The following is a 22,509-nucleotide window of genomic DNA, read 5'->3' as shown; positions in this document are numbered from 1 at the left end:
CATAAAAGGTCTGTAAAGCCACAAAAGCCACAGGCAAAACCTAATGGAGTTACTTTCTGAATAGGAAACACTTCAGAGCTGGCTATTTGTGATCCAGGCTTCCCCCCCCCCTCCACTTAATGACATCACAATGACACACATGAGCCTAATGCTTCCTCTGTGGCAAATTTTGGCAAGCCCCAAACCAAGGATGACCAACTGCCTTGGACTTCACCATTTTGGGGTTAAAAAGTTGACCAACTGGAGCAGTCTGGGCTTTTTCAGTAGGAGGGCCTTAAAGAGACAGGACCAAAAACAAAGCTTCACAAACAGATATCATGAGTCACTGCAGGAATATAGGACAAATATCACTTTTTTTTAACATTAAAGTACTTCAATCTCAAATTTTCATAGACCCGTAAAGCAAAACAAAGAATAATAAGCAAATAAATGAGCACAATAAAAGCTCTTTAAGTCAAATTCATGTGTACAGTTGTATATCCATCGTTGTTTGACTTGGCTTGATTTACAGTTGCAACCTGTCACACAACTCTCACCTTGGATTCAGAGTAATTCCAATCCCCGGGGACCCTAAATGTGAAAAAGCTTGAATAAATTAAACTAAATAAAACTAGAATCTCTTTATAGCTGCAGCTTTGTTCGCCTTCCCTCTTCAGAGAGACTTAATAACATAGATTTTCCAACCAAATACAGTCTACAACAAGTCAAGTAATAAACAGAGGGCAAGTTCAAAGCAGTTTTAATCGCATTATTAGTTTCCATACAGTCATTTATGAGTCTAAACATTTCCATTGTTAAACTGCCATTTTCTTTCTTATCTTCTGCATGCAGGGTTATCGTGAATTAAAGCCATTTTCCTTCTTGAAAAACCCATAGAAATGAGAAATCTCAGGTTAATTACATGTTAACAATAAGAGTGGAATTGATTTTCCGGACCTTCAAGACCTTTTCGTAACTTAGGTTGAGGGAGTTGTTTCCAGGATATTGAATGAGTCATCTTGAGTTATTTCCACATAAAGCAGACGATAAAAGTCCTCCTTAAAAGTAAATCCATTTCTCCACACAAAGGGAACTATGTCGGCGCTGACCCCGTTGTTAACTGGTCCCGATCACCCTGGATGGTTCTCAACACAAAGGCTTGCAGTGCCTCATGTTGTTGGCGCAGGTTCGACCCACATTGGCCCCCTCCAGAAGCAAATCAGAGAGTCGGTCCAAGCCGAGGCAGGTGGTGAGGGGGCTAATGAGGCCATAGAGAGCCCCTAAAGTGATGCTAATTGGCCATCCAATGGACAGCAGTACCACCAGCCATATGATGCACCAGAAACACGACCCACAACTGGCCATTCTAGTCTGGAGGAGAGAGACAAAGTTTAGAATAACTGATAATGAACTGAAAATGGAGACTGGCATGTATTTGCAAAGCCAAATGCTTTTCGCTTTAGTTGAGCCAAAAAAAAAACGAACAAAAAAACCCACAACAGGGCACTTTAGATTTTACGATAAGTGTCTCCTGGGAGCAGCAGTGCTTCTTCAGTGATGATAGGAGATTATCAGATTGAGACGTGCACTGTTGATGATCTAGAAGTGCTTGTCACGATTAGGCAGCAGCCTTTAAAAAGCATGACAGGCTGGCAACTTGAAGCAATAACCACCAGGCCCTTCTGCCTGTTGAGGTCAACTGGCCGCCAAGTGACATGGTGTTGAAGACTGGCGCTGGCACATTAGTCACCCACTAATAGTAGCTCAGCAAAGATTGTGCAGAACTTTAGTAATAAGCATAACTGTCAACACTGATAAGTAGCAGCCAGGAATATAATGTGCTGCTTTTTTGAGCCTGTTGCATTATCCACCAATAATAATAAAAAAAAAGCTTCCACTACCATCCAGTGCGTGTATTTTTCTTCCTGCTACAGTGAAGCTTAATTTCCCCACAAAATGCAACGTTAACAGAGGGAGTGAGGCTGTATATCTTTTTGTGTGATAAAATCTACCAGAAAAATGTGACCCCAGGCCCAGCCTTGAAGATAAGATAGTAGAACTGATGGTTTTATGAGTGTGAAAGTGTTGTGTGCTGTCAGCCTGATTCCCCTAAGCTTGTTGCAGCTCTAAGACATCATGGTCAGTTTCTCCTCCCCTCCAGGCTCTGCTGCCTTGACTCTGTGTAATGTGTAATTTCCTGTTGTGACACTACTGTCACGTAGGGTTGGGCAATAAATTACACATTCTACACGAAAGTGTCTCATGGTGGATCCCGTGTTCTTGGTAAACGCCCTCGCATAGAAAAAAAACCCAAACAGTTATTTTAAAGCTAGAATGCCAGTGTGTAACCAAAGGCAAGAGGATTCCGACTTAAAATCCAAAATCTGTCCTTGAATTTTCTTTTTTGGTTTTATGCCGTTAAATTTCTTCCTGGAACCTTTAAGACTGAACAATATACATTCGTCATTTTTCACTCTTCCTTAGATTAGAAAACAACTTAACAAAGGAGAAATTTTCAATTACAAGTCAGTGTACAGATCGCATACTGTAACACGGTCTACTCTATGTACCCAGTTTTACTGCATGCTGTTAGTCTCTGTGATATATTAACCCTTAGCAACGGTTAGAAGTGAGAGCTTTGCAAAGTAGCTATTAACCTAGTGAATACCTGTCCTGTGAGTATAAAAGACATGTTCACCTTCAGCAGAGAAAAAGGGTTTCTGGAGGAAGCGAGCGGCTGATTTCCTTCTCGCGAGTAGCAAGTCTCCTAGATCCTGCTTGAGGTTTCCAGAGATGATGTGTGTGAGCAGTAGCCACTTCCCACCAGTTAGTTCTAATTTACAACAACAAGGTACCACAGGCTACTGAATTGTCATAGGGCCAGCTGGGAGAAAAACAGAAAGTTAACAGGAAGGCTTAACAGAGGGAGTGGGTTACACAATGCAGACATTCATGTGACTCAAGAAAAAGTATGCTTGGTGTCATGAGATTTAAGGCTACTTGGTGATATAGAGGAACTTTTGTGTTGTGACTGCATTTAATCGCCTCTGCATTTGTTTCAATTTTCATTTGTAAAATTGAAATAATTCCTACTTTCATAACATCCTACAGTTTGTCATCATTGACAAATATTTCAGTAATTCATAGATGCAGCCTCAGCCGACAAAGATAATCCGTTTTATCTGACCTGTCATTCTAATCCTTTCCTCAGCTGACCGAAAGGCATAACCTGCTACTCCAAAACACTTCTGTGAACCTTTACCCGGAGTGCCCTGTACTTAAGACAATACAAGGGAAACAAAACAGACATTGCATGACTCCACACTTGACTGAATGCAAAAAATGTGTCTCTCTACATCCATCAACCCATGGTTCTCCACCAGGTTCACAACTGGCCCAGGCACAAGCAGCTGTGCTGCTGACCTGCTCCATTAGCCAGTCTGAGAAATGATGCAGCTTCAACTAACCCCTGGTGCATGACAATGTAAATATTTCCACTCTGTTTTTGCTCGCAGGGTTGTGGATTGTGTTAACCTCAAAAGTTTAATCAATTTGTTTTCCAGTCCAGCTCTAAAGTTGACTTTTCTTTTCTTGTTCCTTTTCAACACAAATATTTTTCATAAAATTCGGTTAGCAAATCTCATTCCTAACATCGATCTGGCTGGTGTCGGCTGCCCTGCAGCGCACTATACTGTTAGTACTGCACACAAATATATGAATGGCTGAGGATTTAATGTTGCTGGTGCAGTGACTGTACATCCAGAGGGCAAGTTGAAATCCCCCAGCATGTAAACTGGCTCATAGGTGAAATGACTGACCAACAAATGCAGCTTAGTATCAGGTCGTCTTGCTGGTATAGGTTGAGCCAATCAGATTTTGAGTTGTGCTTAACACAGGAGGGGAGTAGATGAATGGATGGAAGTATCATAACAAAGAGATTGTTACAAAGCCTAAACATGTTGACTGTAGGCTATTTGTTGGTGTGAGCGTGTGACAACTGGAGACACTAAGTATTATCAGCTCTGGTTGCTGTGCATAAGTAAACATGCCAAGGAAATGATGTGGATTTTATTTTTTTTTAATAAAGAAATAACAGTAACGATCAGATGTTTTAGAAAAATAATGAAACATTGTCATTAGGAGCTCCTTTAGGTAGAAAACAGATTCAGAATCAATGACATCGCACAAACTTTCTTTCTAAAGGGAATCCACTTGGTCCCTCAGTAGTAGTCCATTAAAGGATGTTCTATTGTTCCTGTTCCGCTGCGCTGTCCTCGCCATCACTGTCGCTGTCTCTGCCTGGATGCTCTGGCATCTTTGCGTGGCCTTCTGAATTCTGGTCTCCTTCCTTCTCACTGCTTTTCTCCTTGCTTGGCTCAGAGCTCATCTCGCTTTGCGGGACTTCCTGTTCCATGGGGCTCTCTTCCTGTTGTTCCTGGGAGCTACCTGGTGCTTCCTCGACCTCAACCGTGCTTTGTTCTGGAGGAAGAGCCAGTTTCTGCTGTTGCTGCTGAGAAGCCAAAAGAAACAAGGGTATTTCAACACATAGAGTAAACAACTTATTTTTGACAATGTACGGTAAAATATATTCAGTGATAACTGATTATTAATAGCACAAGAAGCAATAAATCTGCCTTTTGGTGCAATGTTCTTTCCACTTTATGATAGTTTGAGGCTTCAGTCTGAGCTGTAGTTTTTGTGTTGGACACATATGTCTCTGTCACTCAGGCCGGTCTCAAAGATGTGAACGTGGTGGAGAAAAATGATGGAGACTTTCATGGATTTACTGAAGGATTATTGTAACAGACTACATTCGTCAGTTAGGCGTACTGGAAAAAGTGGCAAATGAATGCATTAAATATGGGGGCATTCCATGTGAACATAACTCATCTTAGGTGTGTTCAACAAAGATAGCCTTGGAGTGATATTTTCTCTCCATTTTGTACTTTCTCTTACAGCCCTCATACAGTATATTGCTTCTTTTTTTTTTAAATTTAATTTTTTTTTAAATCACCAAAGATACACTTGAACAACCAGTCAAGTTTCATTAATACTCGGCTTGTGGCCAGTTCATTCTTCTCATGTACAACTTTATTTTTTACATCTTGGTCAACTGGCATCTGTACAATAGAAGAGAGGTTTCTGAAAGTTTTTACCTGTCTGTACTTCTGGGAATTCTGCATCATGTGCATGTACATGTTATACACAAGGTTTGCCATCTCTGGCATGTCCTTCACAACTTGGTCAGGCTGCCCAGATGCATCTCTCTGAAGGGGAGAAGGAAAAAAAAAACAAACAAACAAACAAAAAAACAAATCATAAAAATGTAAAGAGAACCATTGTTTTGATCCAAGACGTGGTGTGAAAGAAATCATAATGAAGAATTCCATGAGTCTTGTTAGAGATCATTCTTTCAGGCACCACCTGGGGAAGTATTGATCCAAGGCTAAATGTGTCAGGAAACCCCAATTTCCTTGCCCACTGCTACCTGCTTGTCATTTGTGAGCAAACGTTTCCCTCCAGCCATCGCTGCTCACGCACTAATCAAACGGAGTTCAGGGTGCACAGTCAGTAATTTCACATCAGTATGCAGACAGAGTCTTGGAGTCTAAACTCAGCTGAGGCAGGCTGAATATTGTATCAACTGGGCTGCTGCCTTGTAAACACAACGGTGATGCTCACAGAAGCCCTGTGGGCATCATGTCAGAGTCAATGAGACCGAGAGCGTTACTATTGTACAACTTAACTGTTCTTGGTTTTACTGCAGTTCAAGCTTCGGTCGAATCTTTGGGGCACTGATCCATTTCTTGTGTGTGATAATACATATCTTGTTTTACCATTTTCCCTATAAGCTAACAGTACTGTAAATATATACTCATATGGAGCGATAGTGTTTTTAAGACAGCTTCCAAATTAGCACGTTTAAGTAGCCCCTGACAATTCTGTTGCAATGCAAAAAAAAATCTGACTCTACATCTGAGTGTTAGCAGCGGGGGTTACTCACTCCAGATAGATGGGCTTAGCAGGGGCCGCATGTGTGTGCCCAAAAGACCCGTCCCTCGTGGGGAGGAACACTCTGGAGTCAGAGAAAGTGTCAGAGGCTGTGGGGTAATTTAGACACCCCTGTTGCTACATACGCCAGTCAGTGAGACTCAGTGATCAGACAACAGCCGTGTCATGCTAGTCAGGCTGCATTTAGGAGGGTGGTTTTGTATTTTCACCATTGGCGTTTACTTATAGCCTAGCCCATGTTCCCATGCTTGAAGATTACCCCCTGCATATTGCTGTAAACAGACCAGGGTCTATGCATATAGCTGTATTAAGCATTAGGATTAATGGGGGCCAAGGGGAAGATTCCATCAAGAATATACAGGCAGGATTAGACAGAGTCAGAAGGTGTGGCAGCAATGATGTGGTAGAAAATTGAAGAAGTAAAGAAGTAGGCGCTGACTTGAAACCTAGAAGACGTGGTTCTTCAGGACCTCACCATTAGCCAGATTTAATGGAATAGGAAATATAATGCTTAAAAAGACTAGCGCTGCACATGTAAGTGTGCGGCTCTGCTTACTGGCTGCTCCTGGTTGTAATACTCATGTGGTCTGATGTGCAGCTGCAGTGGTCTGGCAGTGAGCTGGTTGAAGACGGGGGTCAGCTCGAAGCAGTTCTGGAACAGTGACACTCGGGCAAAGATGTACAGGCCCAACCTGGCTCTTGACATGGCTACCACCAGACGCCTCACATCCCTGTGGAAGGATTGAAGAGAGAAGAAAGAAGAAAAAAAAAAAAAAAGTTGAAAGAGACGTGAGTGGGAGGAGAGGGAAACTGTGAAATTGTAAAAGGGGATAAAACAAAAACTGGAATCATGGAGAAAGGAGAAAACAGGCAGAGAAGTGTAGGAGGTGGGAGGTTTAGTGAAGGATAAGCAGGACTAGGTGAGTGGGACAAATTTAGAAGCTCACAGAGAAATAAAAGAAAGGAAGGCAAAGGGCATGGATCAGCAGAGCAGACAAAGAGAAGAGGGAGTGGGAGGGTAGAGGAAAGCGTAGACTTAGGCTAGTTTTTTTTGCCATCTTGGAGAATTAAGAGATTAGAGACAGCGGAGTACTTTCTCTAAGAAGAGGCAGCATCCTGCTTGGCTTCTTGCACAGCATAAAAATGGTTGTATATCACCCCACTGTCGAGGAATGCCACTGAGGGTCTATTCCTCTATTCATACAGTATCATCTATACTTAGGTCAAAAAGCTCTAAAACAAAAAATAGTAACTCTGAATGGGATCGCATGCAAAGCCGAATGTTTAGCTGCACAATAAACTATTTGCACTGTATATATCTACCTATTGTTTTGCATGTTATGTTAATGCTTCACACAATACACACCTACACACTTTGTTTACTCGAGTAGCAGGAAAACGCACTGAAAACGGTCTGATGAAGACTAATACGGCACACAATCATGTTTGCGTGCATCTCTAAATACCTATGAAAACATAAACTGCACATACTAAAATGCAGCCAAAATATGGAATATGGAGTCCACCTGAGCATCTCAGAGATTAAGAGGATTAATCCTTGCCATATGCATGATGAGTTTCATGAATATGCAACACAGAAAAAGAGGGCTTATTGGAGCCACTATGCAGAGCCTAAGTAAGTTTACATGAGCAGCAGCTACCGTAGAGAATGTTGGGGAAACGACTGCATATTTTCAGCCAAAATTGAAAGCAAAACCTTTCCACAGTGACAAACTACAACAGCCTACACCGATGAACATAGTGCTGTAGAAGACACAAACCAATCATGAAGCACGATAGCCTGTGGACACGGCACGACCGAGAGATGTCCACCTGGACTGTACGGTGACATGACGGGGGAAAAGTGGACGAATACTATTTCTGTGTGCGAGTGTGTTCCCTGATCAGTGTGTGCATGTCAGAGCATGTCTGGATCTGTGTTTCCCTGTCAAAGAGCGGGATCCTGTGTGCGAGCGTGCCTGTGCGTATCAGCAGGAATGCTCCTACTGTCAAAGCAAGGGTCGGCTCATCATATGGTCAGCTGTGTCCCCCCGTGGTTGTCACGGCAGCGGATTGCCATGAGGAGAGATGCTGTACCACGGGAGGGTGGATGAGGAGGATTGTGAGGCTGCAGTCGATTGGGCGCCGCAGTGATGCCAGTATGGGGAAAATACTACTGACAGCACAAGAATTTCCCATTAGCCATTGCTCTATGAACCTGACCATTCCAAAATGTTTCTAGGTGCACCACATGTTTTAACATACATGTATTTTCACAGGTTTTGGGGTGTATTATCCAAGTGAATTTGCACAAAGTTTGCATCTCAGATTGGCCAAAGATTGGGAATAAATAATAATAGCTATGTGGGAAAAATCTGGAATTAGGTTGACAAATGTATAATTCATTAGCAGTTTCATACAAACACACTCGCTGATTAGAAGTGATGAAGTCTGGGAGGCTTATCAAACGACACAAATTTAATTTATTCAAGTTTGAATCTGATATTTACAAAAAGTGAAATAACCACAACTGCTCCAATTTCACCAGAAAATTGTGTATTAATGTCCATGGTTTGAAGCTGAAGAAAATGGGCTTTCGGGGCTTTGATGTTCGGCGCCATCAGAACTTTTACTCCAGGAGAATAGAAGCTGCAGTGCTCCTGAATGCCTGTGCATTGAGCAGCTGCAACACTGAGCTTGCAGTAGACCGGCTGAAATATCCTGAGTGAGACGAGATCAGATGAACGATAGAGAGGAGAGGAGGCGTTGCCAGCAAGATAAACTACCGCTTTCTGTGGCCTACTCTGTTGTCTCAGCTACATGAAGTCATTTCTTTTATCAGCGAGATAAGGAAGGAACAAAATAGTTCTTTTTTCTGCCCCTTAAAGTGACAGTTCTGAATGGTGGTGTGTAAAGGGGGCGGGGTGAGAGGCATTTAGGGACAAAAGGAATGGCCCCTTATACACACTGGAGTTTCAATTTGCAGGCTGTCCAATAATAAGATGAAGCTGTGCGCAGTGCAATTCCAACAGCAGCTAATGTACATCACAGCCAGCAGCCAGCATTGCATACAGAAGCACTGTGGATGAGCTCTGCTTCAGCTTTCTGATAATAAAGCATGTGGTGTATTAAGTGTAAAGAGCTCGTTGGGATCTCAAGGCAGCTGAAAAGGGAAAGGCTATTGGACCACAAATCAATTCAGTGGAATGAGAAAGGAGGTGGGAGTCTTTAGAAGAAGGGGGGGAGGGGGGAGGGGGGGAAAATAAGGAGACAGAGCTGAAGTGTGCAAGGGACAATAGTTCAGCAGGGAGCAATGGTAGATACTGTATAATGTCAAGACATATAGCGTACTGCCTACTTTTTCCTAGAATGCCTTATATAGTTTGCCTTTGAAAAAAAAAAACAGATCTATTTGTTTGTTTTTAACCAGCAATTAGAGCACAATGGTTTCCCTTAACCAGGACAGAACTACAGTGAGCACCAGACAGGCTCCCGTCCTGCAGCAGCTTCATCCACCGTGTGTCAACATTAAGCTCACACATACTTCAACATGTTGTTATCACTGTCAAACCTCATTCTGCTGTTACACATAACAAAAAGAGAAAGTCTCTTGAGAGCAGCTGTCTCGGTAGAGTTAAGTGCCGGCATTTCTGCTGTGTTGCTTCCCTCCAGGATGTTTATCTGAGATATAGCTGCTTTTACATGTAATTTTATAGTAGAATGGGTGCTGGGAGCTGAGGGCTATTTTGTATCAGGTACATTTTTCTGCTTGGCATGCACTGAAATAATTACCTTAGATGTCCCACAGCTTTGGTGCGGACCAGTGAGAGGATGATGTAGTCGTTCTGCTGACCCTGGAATCTGTCCACCGTTGTAATCTGTAAAGGCACAAACAGATTTATTATTCGCCAAGCCAACTCACAAATAATGGAAATATCAAAGATATGCTAACTAAGCTTCAGCAGCTCAAATACTCTGAAGAGTAAATGAGTGTTTGCTTTTTTTTTTTGGCAGGCGGAAGGATTTAGCTGAAATGTTTTGAGCGAGAACACTTTCCGCTTTCAATTCTTTTTCTTTCTGCGTTTTTTTTTTCATTCATTTTTGAGAGGGGGACGATAAGCAACGGTGCCTTCGTCTTCTTGTTGTTGCCGTTATCGCTGAGGGCCACATGGGCACACAGGAGCGTTAATACGGCTTAGAGGGCATTTGCCACCACTGGCCTCTTACCAGTACCCCTGAGAATCAGGTCCAAGGTACTGGAGGGGCTGTTTGTCTCATTCAGAGGTTATTTTAGGGATGAAGAGAAAGGATGAGAAGCGCTTCTCTGTGATATTTTATTTCAAATCAAAAGAAAACTATTGTCTGCAAGTTTGCTTATTTTATTTTTTTTATTGCAATGAGCTTGCAAAGTTTTTTAACATATGAAAAACAGAACTGTGGCTGTGCTGTCAAGCATTACATCATCTCGAGTCAAAGGCAAGAAAAGGATGGGATGAAAAAATGGGAGTGCGGTCTCTGAAATATCCAAGTGAGATGTTCTGCCTTGCTAAGAAAAAGAAAAACAAGGCTGCGCACATTAAAATCTTCAAGGTTTTGCTGTATGCCGCTAAAAGCAAGCATCAAGGTGACCTTGTTCTGAAAATTAATAGTGGAATCTGTACTACGTGTCAATTTTCCTTTGGATTCTGGGTCATTTTTTGATGATTTTGTGGATTACCTCGTTTACAACTTCAAAAACAAGGCAATGCACAAAAAGTGAATCGTTTCTAAGTCACATCTGACTGTTATCTTTGCAATAACGAGCCAACTTAAAACTTGCATTAATATTTGGAAAAACATTCGAATATGACCACACAAGCAGAAAAGAAGAAAAAAAAAAAACACTCCTGGAAGTTTAGTTTCCCCAATTTATGGTTACAGCAACAAAGTATGGAACACTGGGTGCCTGAACCAACACAGAGCAGCTGAAAATAGATGCTGCATAAACATAACAAGGCATAAGTCCTCCTGATTTGCTACTGTACACAAAACACTGCCAGGCCACATAGAGATGAACTCAAAGCTCAGCAGAAATAGGTTGTGTCCTCTATAGATCCACGCACTAGAAAGGATCAATAGGACATCAGCTACCATGGAGAAACCACACAGACCCGGGACTACAGTAACCAACATAAGAACCGGGCAGTCTGTATAAATCATCCTCCGGATGTTGATGTCTTTAACTCCTATCGCAACTCTCAGTGAACCTGGAGCCCCTCAAAACCCCCTTATGCATGAAAAGAGATATACGTGGGAAATGTGTGTGTGGAAATGTTAAAGAGTGAGCTACGGGGCTAATGAGGTGTTTATTTCGGGTTCTCTGTTGCCCTGCAGAAAAGGTGCAACACCACAGCCAAACGTATGCTGATTTCACTTTAGCATGCGGAATTGTGGGCCGTATGTTCAAGTGAAACGCGGACTGTACGTGTGCACGTGTCCACACACATGAAACGGTAAATGTGCAGACAGGAGGAGCTTTTGACAGGGAGTTATTCTTGGCCCACAGTCATGGAAGCCCATATCGACAATTTCCCCAAGGGGCAGCATTTTGCATGGTGTTTAGTTATTTATGAGAAATCTTCTTGGGAGAGAATTACAGAGGTCACATCAATGTGACACACACATACACACACACGTCTGTGGAAGTAAGGAAGCGCACACACACACAGAATATATTGTGAGCTCCTTACACAGAGGGCTATTTTACAGGGATGCATTGTCTTCCATCGTGCCCGTCCTCATCGATGTGAAGACAATGACATGCATTCTTTTAACTGATGGACAACCATTGATTGCTCCTCTCTCTCTCTCTACTAACTATTCTATCCATCATGCAATGTCGTATTCTTGGCAATTACTGCCTGGAATGTGCAGAATTCAGCTGGTTTATCTCATTTTTCACGAGACATGCCCAGGGATCACAGCATAAAATGTGTAATGTATTATTGCGTGTGGCTTCATGTCTACATGTCTCTCATGACTTCATTAAAAAAAAAAGACAAATCCTGTTAAGATATCCTGGTTCCAGCCCCACAGCTTTCAAGTTATTAATTAAAGAGTTTTTTGTTTGGGACCACATAGAAGACGCTTTGGATTCGCATTCATCCCACTTTTGGATTTAATGTGCATCCTAAACAACGGCAGTCAAAATCTATCTCTCCTTTATTGGGATGAATTTCCGTTTTGTGACATGGAAACCATTTTAAAGGTTAACATAGCGCACCAGAGCAGAGCAGAGCTCCAACGTGCTTAAAAATACATAACGGCTCCCATGCTGTGTGGATGGGAATTACAGATTCTTAAATTCAGATGAAGCTCAAGCGAGCTTCTTTTATTTTGAGACTGCGACTGGTGCTAACTGGCCTTCCTCTCCTTTTGTGTCTAATTAAAGCCATCGGAGTAAAGTAGGCTGTCTGTTGACATTTGCTTGGTTTTAGCTATTGTGACACATTGTCAGACACACTGGACCCAGTGCTCAGCATGTGACCTTTCAGCTGCTCAGCATTTTCCCACAAGAGTCCCTGTTTCTTTCTCATCGCGGTTCCACTCTGCCCATCTTTCATTTCAGCAAATCTAGCAGCCTGTCACTCCTGTCACTTCATCACTGGGCAAGCATACTGACTGAGCACAATGAGTGACGCTTTTTGTCTTTACACTGCAGGACATTTTACATGGCCAAGCACATTTACGGTCCTGCTGTCAGAACGAGGAAAATACTTCAAGACAAAACAAGGAGGTACAACTAGAGAGAATCAGCAAACACTTAAACCATGCAGCTGGTACAACAAACCATTAAACTGCACTCCTCACTGCAGTAATAAATGACTCAGTGGGATCCACTTCCTGCCAGCTTGTTTTTTGGACGATGACCTCCAATTATGTGTGACACATTTTGAACTCTTCTAAAGTACCAAACGCGCTGCTTGGGGCTGAGACTAAGATGGGTTATTCAAGTTTGCATAATACTGAGAAAAAAAAACAGTTTGTTGCCAGTTTTGGTCTTTTTATGATTTTTGATGGCAAGAAAATGCAGAAGCACTCAAATCATAATACCCAAATGATTTACAGTTCTCCCTTTTCATATCAAGTGAAATACTTAAGATATCTCTCGGGCGAAATCCCTTAAACTATGTTTCTTTCGTTTTTTCTCTTTAATAATTCGATGAGACCCCTGAATTCATTAAATGGCAGCTCTTCCTTCACAATGTAGTAGTCCTGCTGTACGTTTTTTTTGGTCCTATCAGAAATTTCTGACTGTACAGGGGCAGGAGGGTTCTGAATGAAGTTCTGTTCCCAGATTGTTCCCATCCCACTGTTAAAAAGAGCCTCACATTCTCCACGTATCAGTATATTTATTCAATCAGATATATAATTGAGTTTGCAAATAAGAAAAGGTGCCCATAGGAGTGTCTGCACAATCAGCTTCTTTCATATTGAGCAAGCAGTCAGTCCACCAGGAGCAGCTTGGACTGCTGAAAATCAGGAGCCGGTAATTTACCAGTGACAAAGCCACAGCTTGTTTCTTGTAGCTACAAAATAGGACCTACAGTGAACCTTCTTGCCTATACATCACCATAAACTGTGTTTAAATTTTACTCCCACACACACATTGGCACATGCACACAGACATTCACAAATTAGTTCTCTCTTCTAGTGTTTCATGTGATGAATGAGGATACGAGGGACATATGCCTCTTTCACATTTGTCTTTTCAAGATGGGAATGCTGCGCCGTTGCTGCACGCCACACAATGTGTGAAAGTACAGTGGCGGAATGTTTCCGCAACTCTGACTTGATGTGTGCAAGGACACTGTGATATGGGGCTGAGTCGCCTCAGTTTGGCATGTGTTAATTACAAGAAGGAACAGCGACCAGTTAACAAATACACTTTTTTATTCAGTGTATATGTGAAAGATGCTACACTTTTAAGTTGTGGTGATACTAGTAGTTATAAAATGTGGTCACACTATCTCTGTAAATGGCTGACTGAACTGTCACAGACAAAGACTGGGCTCAACAGGGTTTGGAAAAAGAGGATAACAGCAGCTTTTTCTGCTTTGTTTTGCTATCCAAACTGGAGAAATAACTGGATACAAAGCAACATGTTCAAACTGGGCTATTTACAGCACGGTGACCTTCTGCTTCTAAAACACAAAAGACTATTACAATAATGGGTAATAATACCATTTTCACTCCAATCATGCAACTTCCTGTTGGGTGTGGGTACTTAGAAAAAAAAAAAATGAAGAAAGAGGAAAAAGCATAAACTGAGGCAAGAGACTAAAATCATTTAGCAGTACAAACTGAAAGTGGGTGGGAAACTGCCACGATGTTGCTGACTTAACATGATGTAAAGAGGGAGAGAAAAAAAAAAGGAGACGAGGAGTTTAAGGAAATAATGTGGAACAAATGAAGATATCCCAACAGCATCTTTGAGGGCTGAAAGGAACAGAATTGACATGGTCGCTGCATCACACCAATTTTAAATCCTTCTTCAAACACACACACACACACACACACACACACACACACACACACAGAGTTGGATTTAGTGAGGTATGCAGCTGGCTGGTAAGTAGAAAAGTGTCCTGCTCCATTTGGTCTTATGACCTGTAGCTGTTCCAACTGTCTCATGATCTGCTGCAGCTGGACAATGGAACCATGGTTTAAAAAATGGACTTTTAAAAATGTCCCTGCAACTGTATAAATTGAATTAAGTCTCTTTATGACTCACATCCTCTACCACCACACGGAGTCCTTAAAAATTCACTTTGATTTATATTTTGATACAAGTAACACCGCAAGTGAATAGGCGTAGTTAGAATGCATGTACACACGTACTTAAGCTGCACAGGGGGAGAGAGAAATGTGTGTGTGTTTGTGGTAATGGGAGGCAGAAACACCAAAGGTCTAGTGAGAATCAGGAGCTGTGAATTTCTTTCTGGAGGATGAGCGGCTTGTGCACTGACTGCAGCTGACATCAGGGGGTGTGAAGAAACTGTTTATGAGCATATCTTGTGTGCCGTGTGAGTTTCAACTTAAGTAGACGAGAGTCCTACGCATATACATGAGTTAAAAACGTCTGTTGGGACTGGATTCCTTCTCGACAGCGAGGAAGAAATATGCTCCCTTCAAGTGATATTACATGTGGAGTCTGGTGTGTTAAAACGTTGCAACACTGGTACAAAGCATGCTGTGCGTTCGCTGATGAAAACCATCCAAAAATCTGCTTTAGACACATTAAACAAAATGGTACAAACAGAATGAATAACTTGATGAACTGCTAAACGCGCAATGTACAATGACAATGAGGTTATGTGACATTTAAGTCATATGACTTTTACACATTAACCAGCCACTTTACTTAAATTAATTCATTAGTAAATTGCAGTTTGCAGACCCACACTTATACTTTCTTTATAAAAGATAAGATATATATATATATATATATATAGATATATATATATATACTGTACTGTGTGCAGCTGTTGGCACTGTCAAGTAGTGTTTGTACTCGTCTATTCCCATTTGCGCTTACCTTGTTAGGCTGTCCAAAGAACGGATTTCCAGAGCAGCGTTGGTTGATGACATCTCTGATCAGGTGTTTTTGACCATTGTAGGTGGTAAGAATGCTGATGCGGTCGGCGGGGTAGCCCAACAGACGCATGTACATGAAGAGAGCCACAGAGTACTCTGCCTCCCCCAGGTTCTTCACAGAGAAAAGAAAAGGACGCAGTGAGAATAACACAAGATTGTCCTAATTGAGTACAAAGACATATGACAATGTGTAATTTATGCCTTCAAAAGCAAAGTGAACCTGAATTGCATGCAACTGATGTTATTGTAGAGAATAAGCAGGCTGAATTGCCCAAACATAAGTGTCTCGCTTTCAGTGGAAACCAAAGCTGCCTGCTGTTTTCTTCTCCGTGTGCTCATCTTGCAATACCCCTTTGTCACCTGTCAAGTGTTTATCTGGTCAGCCAGATAAAAGCCCAGTCATGCATCAACAGTCCTCTAATTTGGGTTGGAACTAGCTGATAGTGCAACTCGACAGATGGGACAAAATGTCTCATTATAGGAGCCCAGTGGCAGAAGTAAGGGTGACTGGCACATTTGTGCTGTTCCTGCGGTCAAGAGAGGAACAGATAATTGTGCTTTTAGTCACACGAAATGAAAATCAGAAAAGATATATTTCTTCAGCATAGCGGTCTGGAAAACAGGAACCCTGAGTTCTTTCAAATTCAAATAACTAATATAGTACCATGACATGTAAACGCATCCACTTGAAATAATATTTTTTTTCCCCAGCTCATTCCCAATACCAAATCTCCAGGGCCTGGGTGTACATCTGAGATTTTCTCTCAGCGTGAGTAAATATTATTCACCAACTCTCCAAACAGCAGATTTTTCAGCTTTGTGCATCCCTGCTCAAGACTACCCGCTGCCCTTCATATGGGACTATAAAAAATAAAATAAAAACACGAAATGAAACAAGCCTGCAGTATGCATTATTCATTCGGTTTCAATTACATGTGAACTGTAGTCTCACATTGCTGCTAGTAATTTATCCAGCTTATCAACCGTTTCTGATCAAGCAAACCTGGAATCAACACATCAAAAACAATCACAGCCTTTGTTTCACTTCGCCTGTTACCAGCTTCTAAAGGGCATGAATACATCTAATTAATACATTTCTCCACTTTTATGCAAATAAAATGTAACCAAGACAGTAAATGCGAGCCAAGGGCTGCTGTATTTGAAAAAAGTGCAATCATACATCAACATTACCTACTCATCAGTGAAGAGCCTGACAAGCAATCTTAGAAATCATTAGTAACACTCTGTGGCCTTGCCGTGCTCACTTTGGCTGGACTCGGTCAAGGAAATAAGTATCCCGCCTCATCCAAAATGTACGCTTCCAATATTTCTCCGTGACAAAAATAATAATGGCAAACCCTGTGAAAATGCTTTACATTTATCACAAAAGACACAAACATGAACATGTCGCACATACACCACGATAACATAAGCTCAACTCTGGTTGGATGTTTAACTGAATAAGATCCAATGTCCTCATACTCGAGAGAAGTTGGTAACCATAACAACGAGATCAAACCTAACCCGCTGGAGTTTGAGCCAGCGGCCTGAGGCAACAACAGAACTGGAAAGGATGGAAGAATGACACGGAGGGGGGTTAAAAGAGGCGATGTTACACGATATACAAGCTCACTACAAGCAATAAGAGACAAATCTAGACAACCTGCAAGTCCCCTACGCCAATGGTATACGAGCCGTTTCACATGAAAGCTTGTGAAACAAATGTCCAAGCCACGTAGATGAGAGAGGCAATTTTCAAACAGCAGAAGTGGATTTAGATAAGTATCTTACTGTTCATGAGGCGTTTGACAACACTGGAGTGTTATCAATGGACTGAGACTTAATATGGAAAGTGCTTTAGTAAATGAGGCAAAGAATTAACAACACTATGGATTCTCTTTGCGCACATATGCTTTTTTGCGTATGATTTCTTCACAGTTGCATTGGAAGTGCACAGCAGTGGCTGAGGCAAGTGTTTGTTCAGCTGTGAGATGTATTCAGCATGCAATGGATACAATTGCTTCTCGTGTCAAATGCAACTCCTCCGTTTCCTTGGAAAGTTAATGTGTGTGTGCGTGTGTGTGTGTGTCAGGCTGAGAGAGTGAGCCTGGTGATTCCCTCGAGGAGCCTGAAAATGGCAACAAGCAAATGGAGTTGAGGTTCATGTGACCTGATGCCTTGAGAAGCGCACATGGTCTGGATTTAGGAACAATAGGGAGCTTCAGGGACATGGGTTTGCGGCTGTACTGCTCAGAAAAAGCAATGTTATATGCTCAGGCAGGTTAAAATCCTAAAACTGATACCTTCCGTTTGGTATTTTAATCATTAAATGAGATTGTTTTGATCAAGTGCAACTGATTCTTTAATTGCAACGAAATATGTATTTTTAGGAAATGTGCTCATCACATAATCTGTATTATAGCTTTATAATAAATTCCAGTTTCACATTTCTGATCTTGATTGATTCAAATAAACATGTTTTTTTTTAATTAAAACACTGTTTCCATGTGTAGATTCCAACATAATAACATAAAGCTATTTTGGCTGTAACATTTGACTTACATTTACTCTCCTGTGCTGGTCTGGTGCAAAAGCAAACAACCTTTTCAACCCAACCCTCCCCCCCGCCCACACACTGTCTTAGAGTCTCAGCAATGTCATGATGAAACACAATCTGGCTCCTGGTGTGAAGGACAAACCCACTGGTCTGAGCTCGGCAGCCAGCGTTAGCTGCAGACTAAGCACAGCGATGAATTTATCATATGGACTGGTTGCTAAACCGCTGAAATTTAAACATTAATGAACTGTTGTGCAGTAACCAATTTGGAGGAAACGGAGGCTCGGAAGGAATACGGTTCTCTGCTGTGGCACATTCAAGTGAGCATGAGTGTTCCTCTGTGTAAAGGATTGTAGAAGGAGAAGGGCAAGTCCTGCATATTGTGTAACATAACCCATTTTAGCTGATCAAACATTGTACCTGAGCTTCAGAAACAAAGGATACTGATGTCCATCCTATCAATTTTTGGATATATAGCAATGTAGCTCTATGGGTGCATGCAAGTAGCAGAGTTTTTATAGAAATGTCTATTTCTTGCTTCTTGATGAAGCTTCACCTCTCATTCAAAAGGCTTTTTCAGTTCAACTTAACTAGTGAGGGGTTTCAGGCTTATATTAGGAGGCTGAATAAGCCCCGAACTCCCCATCAGCTAGTTAGAACTATTGTAATGAGGTGAAACATCTTCAAGAAGTAAGAAACCAAGTCTGGCTGCATTTATTCAAGCTCCTACGATTACCCTGACCTGGAAGACTGAGAATCTATACAAACATGTTCTTCTAACACAAGTGAGAAATACCCGTTGACGTGATAGAAACAGCCGTGGAGCAAGCACAGAATTTGCCGCTCGCCCAAAACTGGACAGCATGTATTGCTTAACTGCTGCATCGTGTTGTTTTTTGCCATAAAACTGATAATAAACTAAACAAAAACAGAATATTGTGTTAAACAAAGCACTGACAGATGGATGCAGTCAAAACTATATATGATCTGACTGAGAAGCTTTCAGCTACAGCTCAAAAACCTGTCTCCTCCTCGTTAGGCTCAAAAAAAGTTCAAATGAATTGAAAAAGATGAACAAACAATGTCGGTGCTGAAGCTGACTGTAATAAGTGTAACCATGGAGAAACACAGCGTTTTGACAGCACTGTTATTTATTTAATAACACAATCTGTCTGATTCTTCTGAACAGAGAACAAATTAAAACCCTTCTGCTGCATGAGTTTGTCCAATAATGTGTCCGCAGCAGTTCACGCTTGTGCCATGGTGACGGTAATATTCGTCTTACTAGACCCAGCCTCGTCACATTGCCATCAAAAAAGAAAAATGTCACAGAAAAGGACCGGTGGGTAACTCAAACATGTGTCGTCCTGATTAGTTTAGTCGCAGCAAGAGTCATGGAAAGCCATGATGAGAAAAATGTTCTGTCCAGTTACTCTGCTGTAGCTAACAATTTATTTAAGATGGTTTTCTATGTAAAATGTTCACTAAAGACTTCAACTTCACTTTTAAAATTTGATGATTTCCTAATGGTGTGTCATCTTATTTGCAACCACTTGAGGCATAATTTATCATGATGGCTACAAATGGCTTAAAGTAATAAAAATGCTTAGATCATACATTATCTATGGAACACACACGTTTGGTTTTGGGCACTTGAGCCGCTGTATTACTGACCTGGTAAAAGTAAGGGTTGGGCTCGGATTCTCCCACCCCGTTAAAGTCTTCAACATTAATTAGTTGAAAGTCGAAGGTGATGCCGGGGTTGGGCACCTGGAACTCAGGAAGCTGCTGGACATGAGGCAGGTTCCCAAGGTGTTTGTAGCGCCAGTTGTAAAGGTTACAAAGGCTGCGAAACAGAGACGGAAACAAGTCAAGCTACGTCGCTCTTACTTTCAGCCTTTTTCGGCGAGCGAGCAGCACGAGGCCTCGTAAAGCAAGGTCTGTCATAAGCGACAGACTCCTGCCACAGACTCACCTTGCCCGAGCACGGCCCTGCGCGTCCAAGTCTATGGTGGGCACCCCCAGGCGCACAAATCGAGTGAACAGAGACTGTTCCATGTTGGAGTACTTCTGAAAGGCCATGTTCTTGATGACCGGGGGAAGTTGGTGGTGGTCTCCAATCATGATCCAACGTTTTAGCCGACTGTAGCCATCCTCTGGGTTCTAGAGACAAGGTAAGATATGAGGTGAGAACACTCGTTTCCAATAACATTTTATACACTGTCTGATTCAACATCTGACATGGGCATATGTTACCCGATTAGGTTTTTCTTAAGGACTTAAAAATCTGTTGTATTCGTGAGCACATAATGATATTTAGGGGGTCTGGGAAGGGTTACCTGTAACAGCAGAGGGATGAACGTCTCGATCTCAAGGATCTGTGCAGCTTCTTCCATCAGGATGTTGTCATACTTTAAGGGACAATTAGGAAAGTTGGTTTAAACATCGAAATGAATTGCAGTAAACACAATTCAGCCGGGGCCGTCCAGCCGTTGTGTCAAATGAGAAAAAGTCTACCTTGAATCCGAGCTCCACCAGGTCATGGCGCTTGAGTGCAGCATGTGTGCAGGTCATGGCGATGATTTTGGCTTCTTTCACGAGCAGATACTTGGAGCGGTCCAGTCCACTCCTCAGCAGCTCAAAGGCCCTGAACTCCTATACCAGAGGAGGAGAGTCAGGAGTGAACGCACAGTAAAGAACAGTAACATTTAGTAAATAGGTATGAATAGCGAGAGATAATGCTGAAGGATACTATTCCTACCATTTATTCCTGTATTTGCGAATTTAGTTGTTAATTGTATTTTTTTGCAAGATGACATGAGAGGATATGATAATAATTATAATAAAAAATATTTTTTAGAAAGACCTCAATGAAATGACCAAAACGTTTTTGGGTTTTCCCACTAAAGTGGTTCTAGTGCTAGTTTGAAACCAGAACCACAACTGTCGGCTGTCTGTATAAAGAGCATTCACAAACACCAACTGATGTTGGGCTATGAGCTCGACTGATCATGTGTGTTGCACGTCTATATATTATAATATTTGTCTTCCACTAGGAGGCAGTTTAATAAACGTGTGGAACAATTTAGGCTGTAGGCTGCTCTTGTTGTGTTGGTGCGGTTGTTGGTCCTTTAGCTTTGCTCTGCTGCGAAAAACAAGGAAGTGGACAAAGATCTGCTTTGTAATGGAGTGAAACTAAGTGTTGTAAAATAATGAAAATTGTCAAGTGCAACTGAGCTTTTCAACTGTGCCGCTTGAACATTTCTTGTTTTTGGCACCTAGTCATCATTCTTATGAAATAGACAGATGTCACCCTCTCCTGGCTCAAGCTAACTTGCACCCAATCAACCTTCAGCATCATATTCACGTCTGTCTATCTACAAAAGAAAAAAAAACACCCGCAGTGTGGGGAAAACAAGACAAACGTGGCTCTGTGAAGATGAAATCTCCCTGCACTGCGGTACACCACAGAAACTCAGAATACAATAGAGGCAAGTTTAAACACGTACTGGAGGAAATGTTTAAAATTAAATCACGATGTGGCTCTGTGTTGGCTCTATGGATATTAAATAATAATAAAAAATAAAAATAAAAAATAAAAAAAAAATCAGATAATTTCTTTGCCGGTTCATTACAGAACAAACTAAGAACTGGTTCTAGAACTAGCCTTAAACAAGTGCTTGTGGCTTATTATTAGCTGAAGCACTCGAATGGAGAAAAAAAAAATAGATCAAATAATAGATGAATAGCTCAAATAAAATTGTTTTTGTGACTGTTGAAAAATTCAAAGTGCTAGGAGGGACAAGAACTACTACTCTGAACTTCAACAATGCTGCGATAGACAAATGACCAGCAGCTATGTCTGTGTACCTGGGAACCGTTAATATGATGTGAGCACCACCATCAGAGTCTATTTAACTACTGCTGAGCACAAAACTGAAGAGCAAACTGAAAGAGCAAATGCTGGAATGCAAATAACTTGCAGACTGCTTTCTGATCGCACCACAGTGTGTCATCCTGGCACCTTGTCTGATTACTTCTTTCTTTTCTACCCCTAATGGATACAACTAGGCCTAAAAACAATTCCAGGGGAAACAGACACAGAATAAACCACCTTTTAATCAAGCTGTTATCAACTTCATTCCCTCATTTTACTTTCATTAGTCCCCTCACTGCTGTGGTGCAGTCATTAAGTGGCCAACCAGCTGATCTGTGGAAGGCTATACTGGGTGCAGCTCTCTGTACAATACCTGCAGCACGAGGAACACTTTGGCACAGGTGCTCTTCTATGGCTTCTACTGCAATGGTAATGCCAGAGACAAATC

At 41.7% G+C, this 22,509-nt stretch overlaps 1 protein-coding gene and 1 long non-coding RNA gene across 2 annotated transcripts in view; both read right to left on the bottom strand.

The window, feature by feature from the left end:
• Nucleotides 1–723: 723 nt before the first annotated feature.
• Nucleotides 724–2,998, bottom strand: LOC142366327 (uncharacterized). The gene is made up of 2 exons (XR_012766786.1): nt 2,648–2,998; nt 724–1,350 (listed from the first exon to the last, which is right to left on the bottom strand). It is a non-coding gene; the product is annotated as an uncharacterized LOC142366327 (long non-coding RNA).
• Nucleotides 2,999–4,045: 1,047 nt separating this feature from the next.
• aqr (aquarius intron-binding spliceosomal factor) overlaps nt 4,046–22,509 on the bottom strand; it is a 44,748-nt gene continuing 26,284 nt past the window's right edge. Inside the window, exons 28-36 of the mRNA XM_075447670.1 lie at nt 20,702–20,839; nt 20,524–20,595; nt 20,160–20,347; nt 19,859–20,030; nt 15,569–15,739; nt 9,784–9,869; nt 6,548–6,722; nt 5,136–5,246; nt 4,046–4,489 (exon numbers count right to left, since the gene is read on the bottom strand). Coding sequence (XP_075303785.1) covers nt 4,226–4,489; nt 5,136–5,246; nt 6,548–6,722; nt 9,784–9,869; nt 15,569–15,739; nt 19,859–20,030; nt 20,160–20,347; nt 20,524–20,595; nt 20,702–20,839 — 1,377 coding nt within the window. The 3' untranslated portion in view covers nt 4,046–4,225. The remainder of the gene's footprint in view (nt 4,490–5,135; nt 5,247–6,547; nt 6,723–9,783; nt 9,870–15,568; nt 15,740–19,858; nt 20,031–20,159; nt 20,348–20,523; nt 20,596–20,701; nt 20,840–22,509) is intronic.

Source organism: Odontesthes bonariensis, chromosome 17 (assembly GCF_027942865.1).
Source record: "Odontesthes bonariensis isolate fOdoBon6 chromosome 17, fOdoBon6.hap1, whole genome shotgun sequence".
NCBI classification, from domain to species: Eukaryota; Metazoa; Chordata; class Actinopteri; order Atheriniformes; family Atherinopsidae; genus Odontesthes; species Odontesthes bonariensis.
The sequence above is the reverse complement of the archived record's forward strand: the minus strand, read 5'-3'. Positions and strand labels throughout refer to the sequence as shown.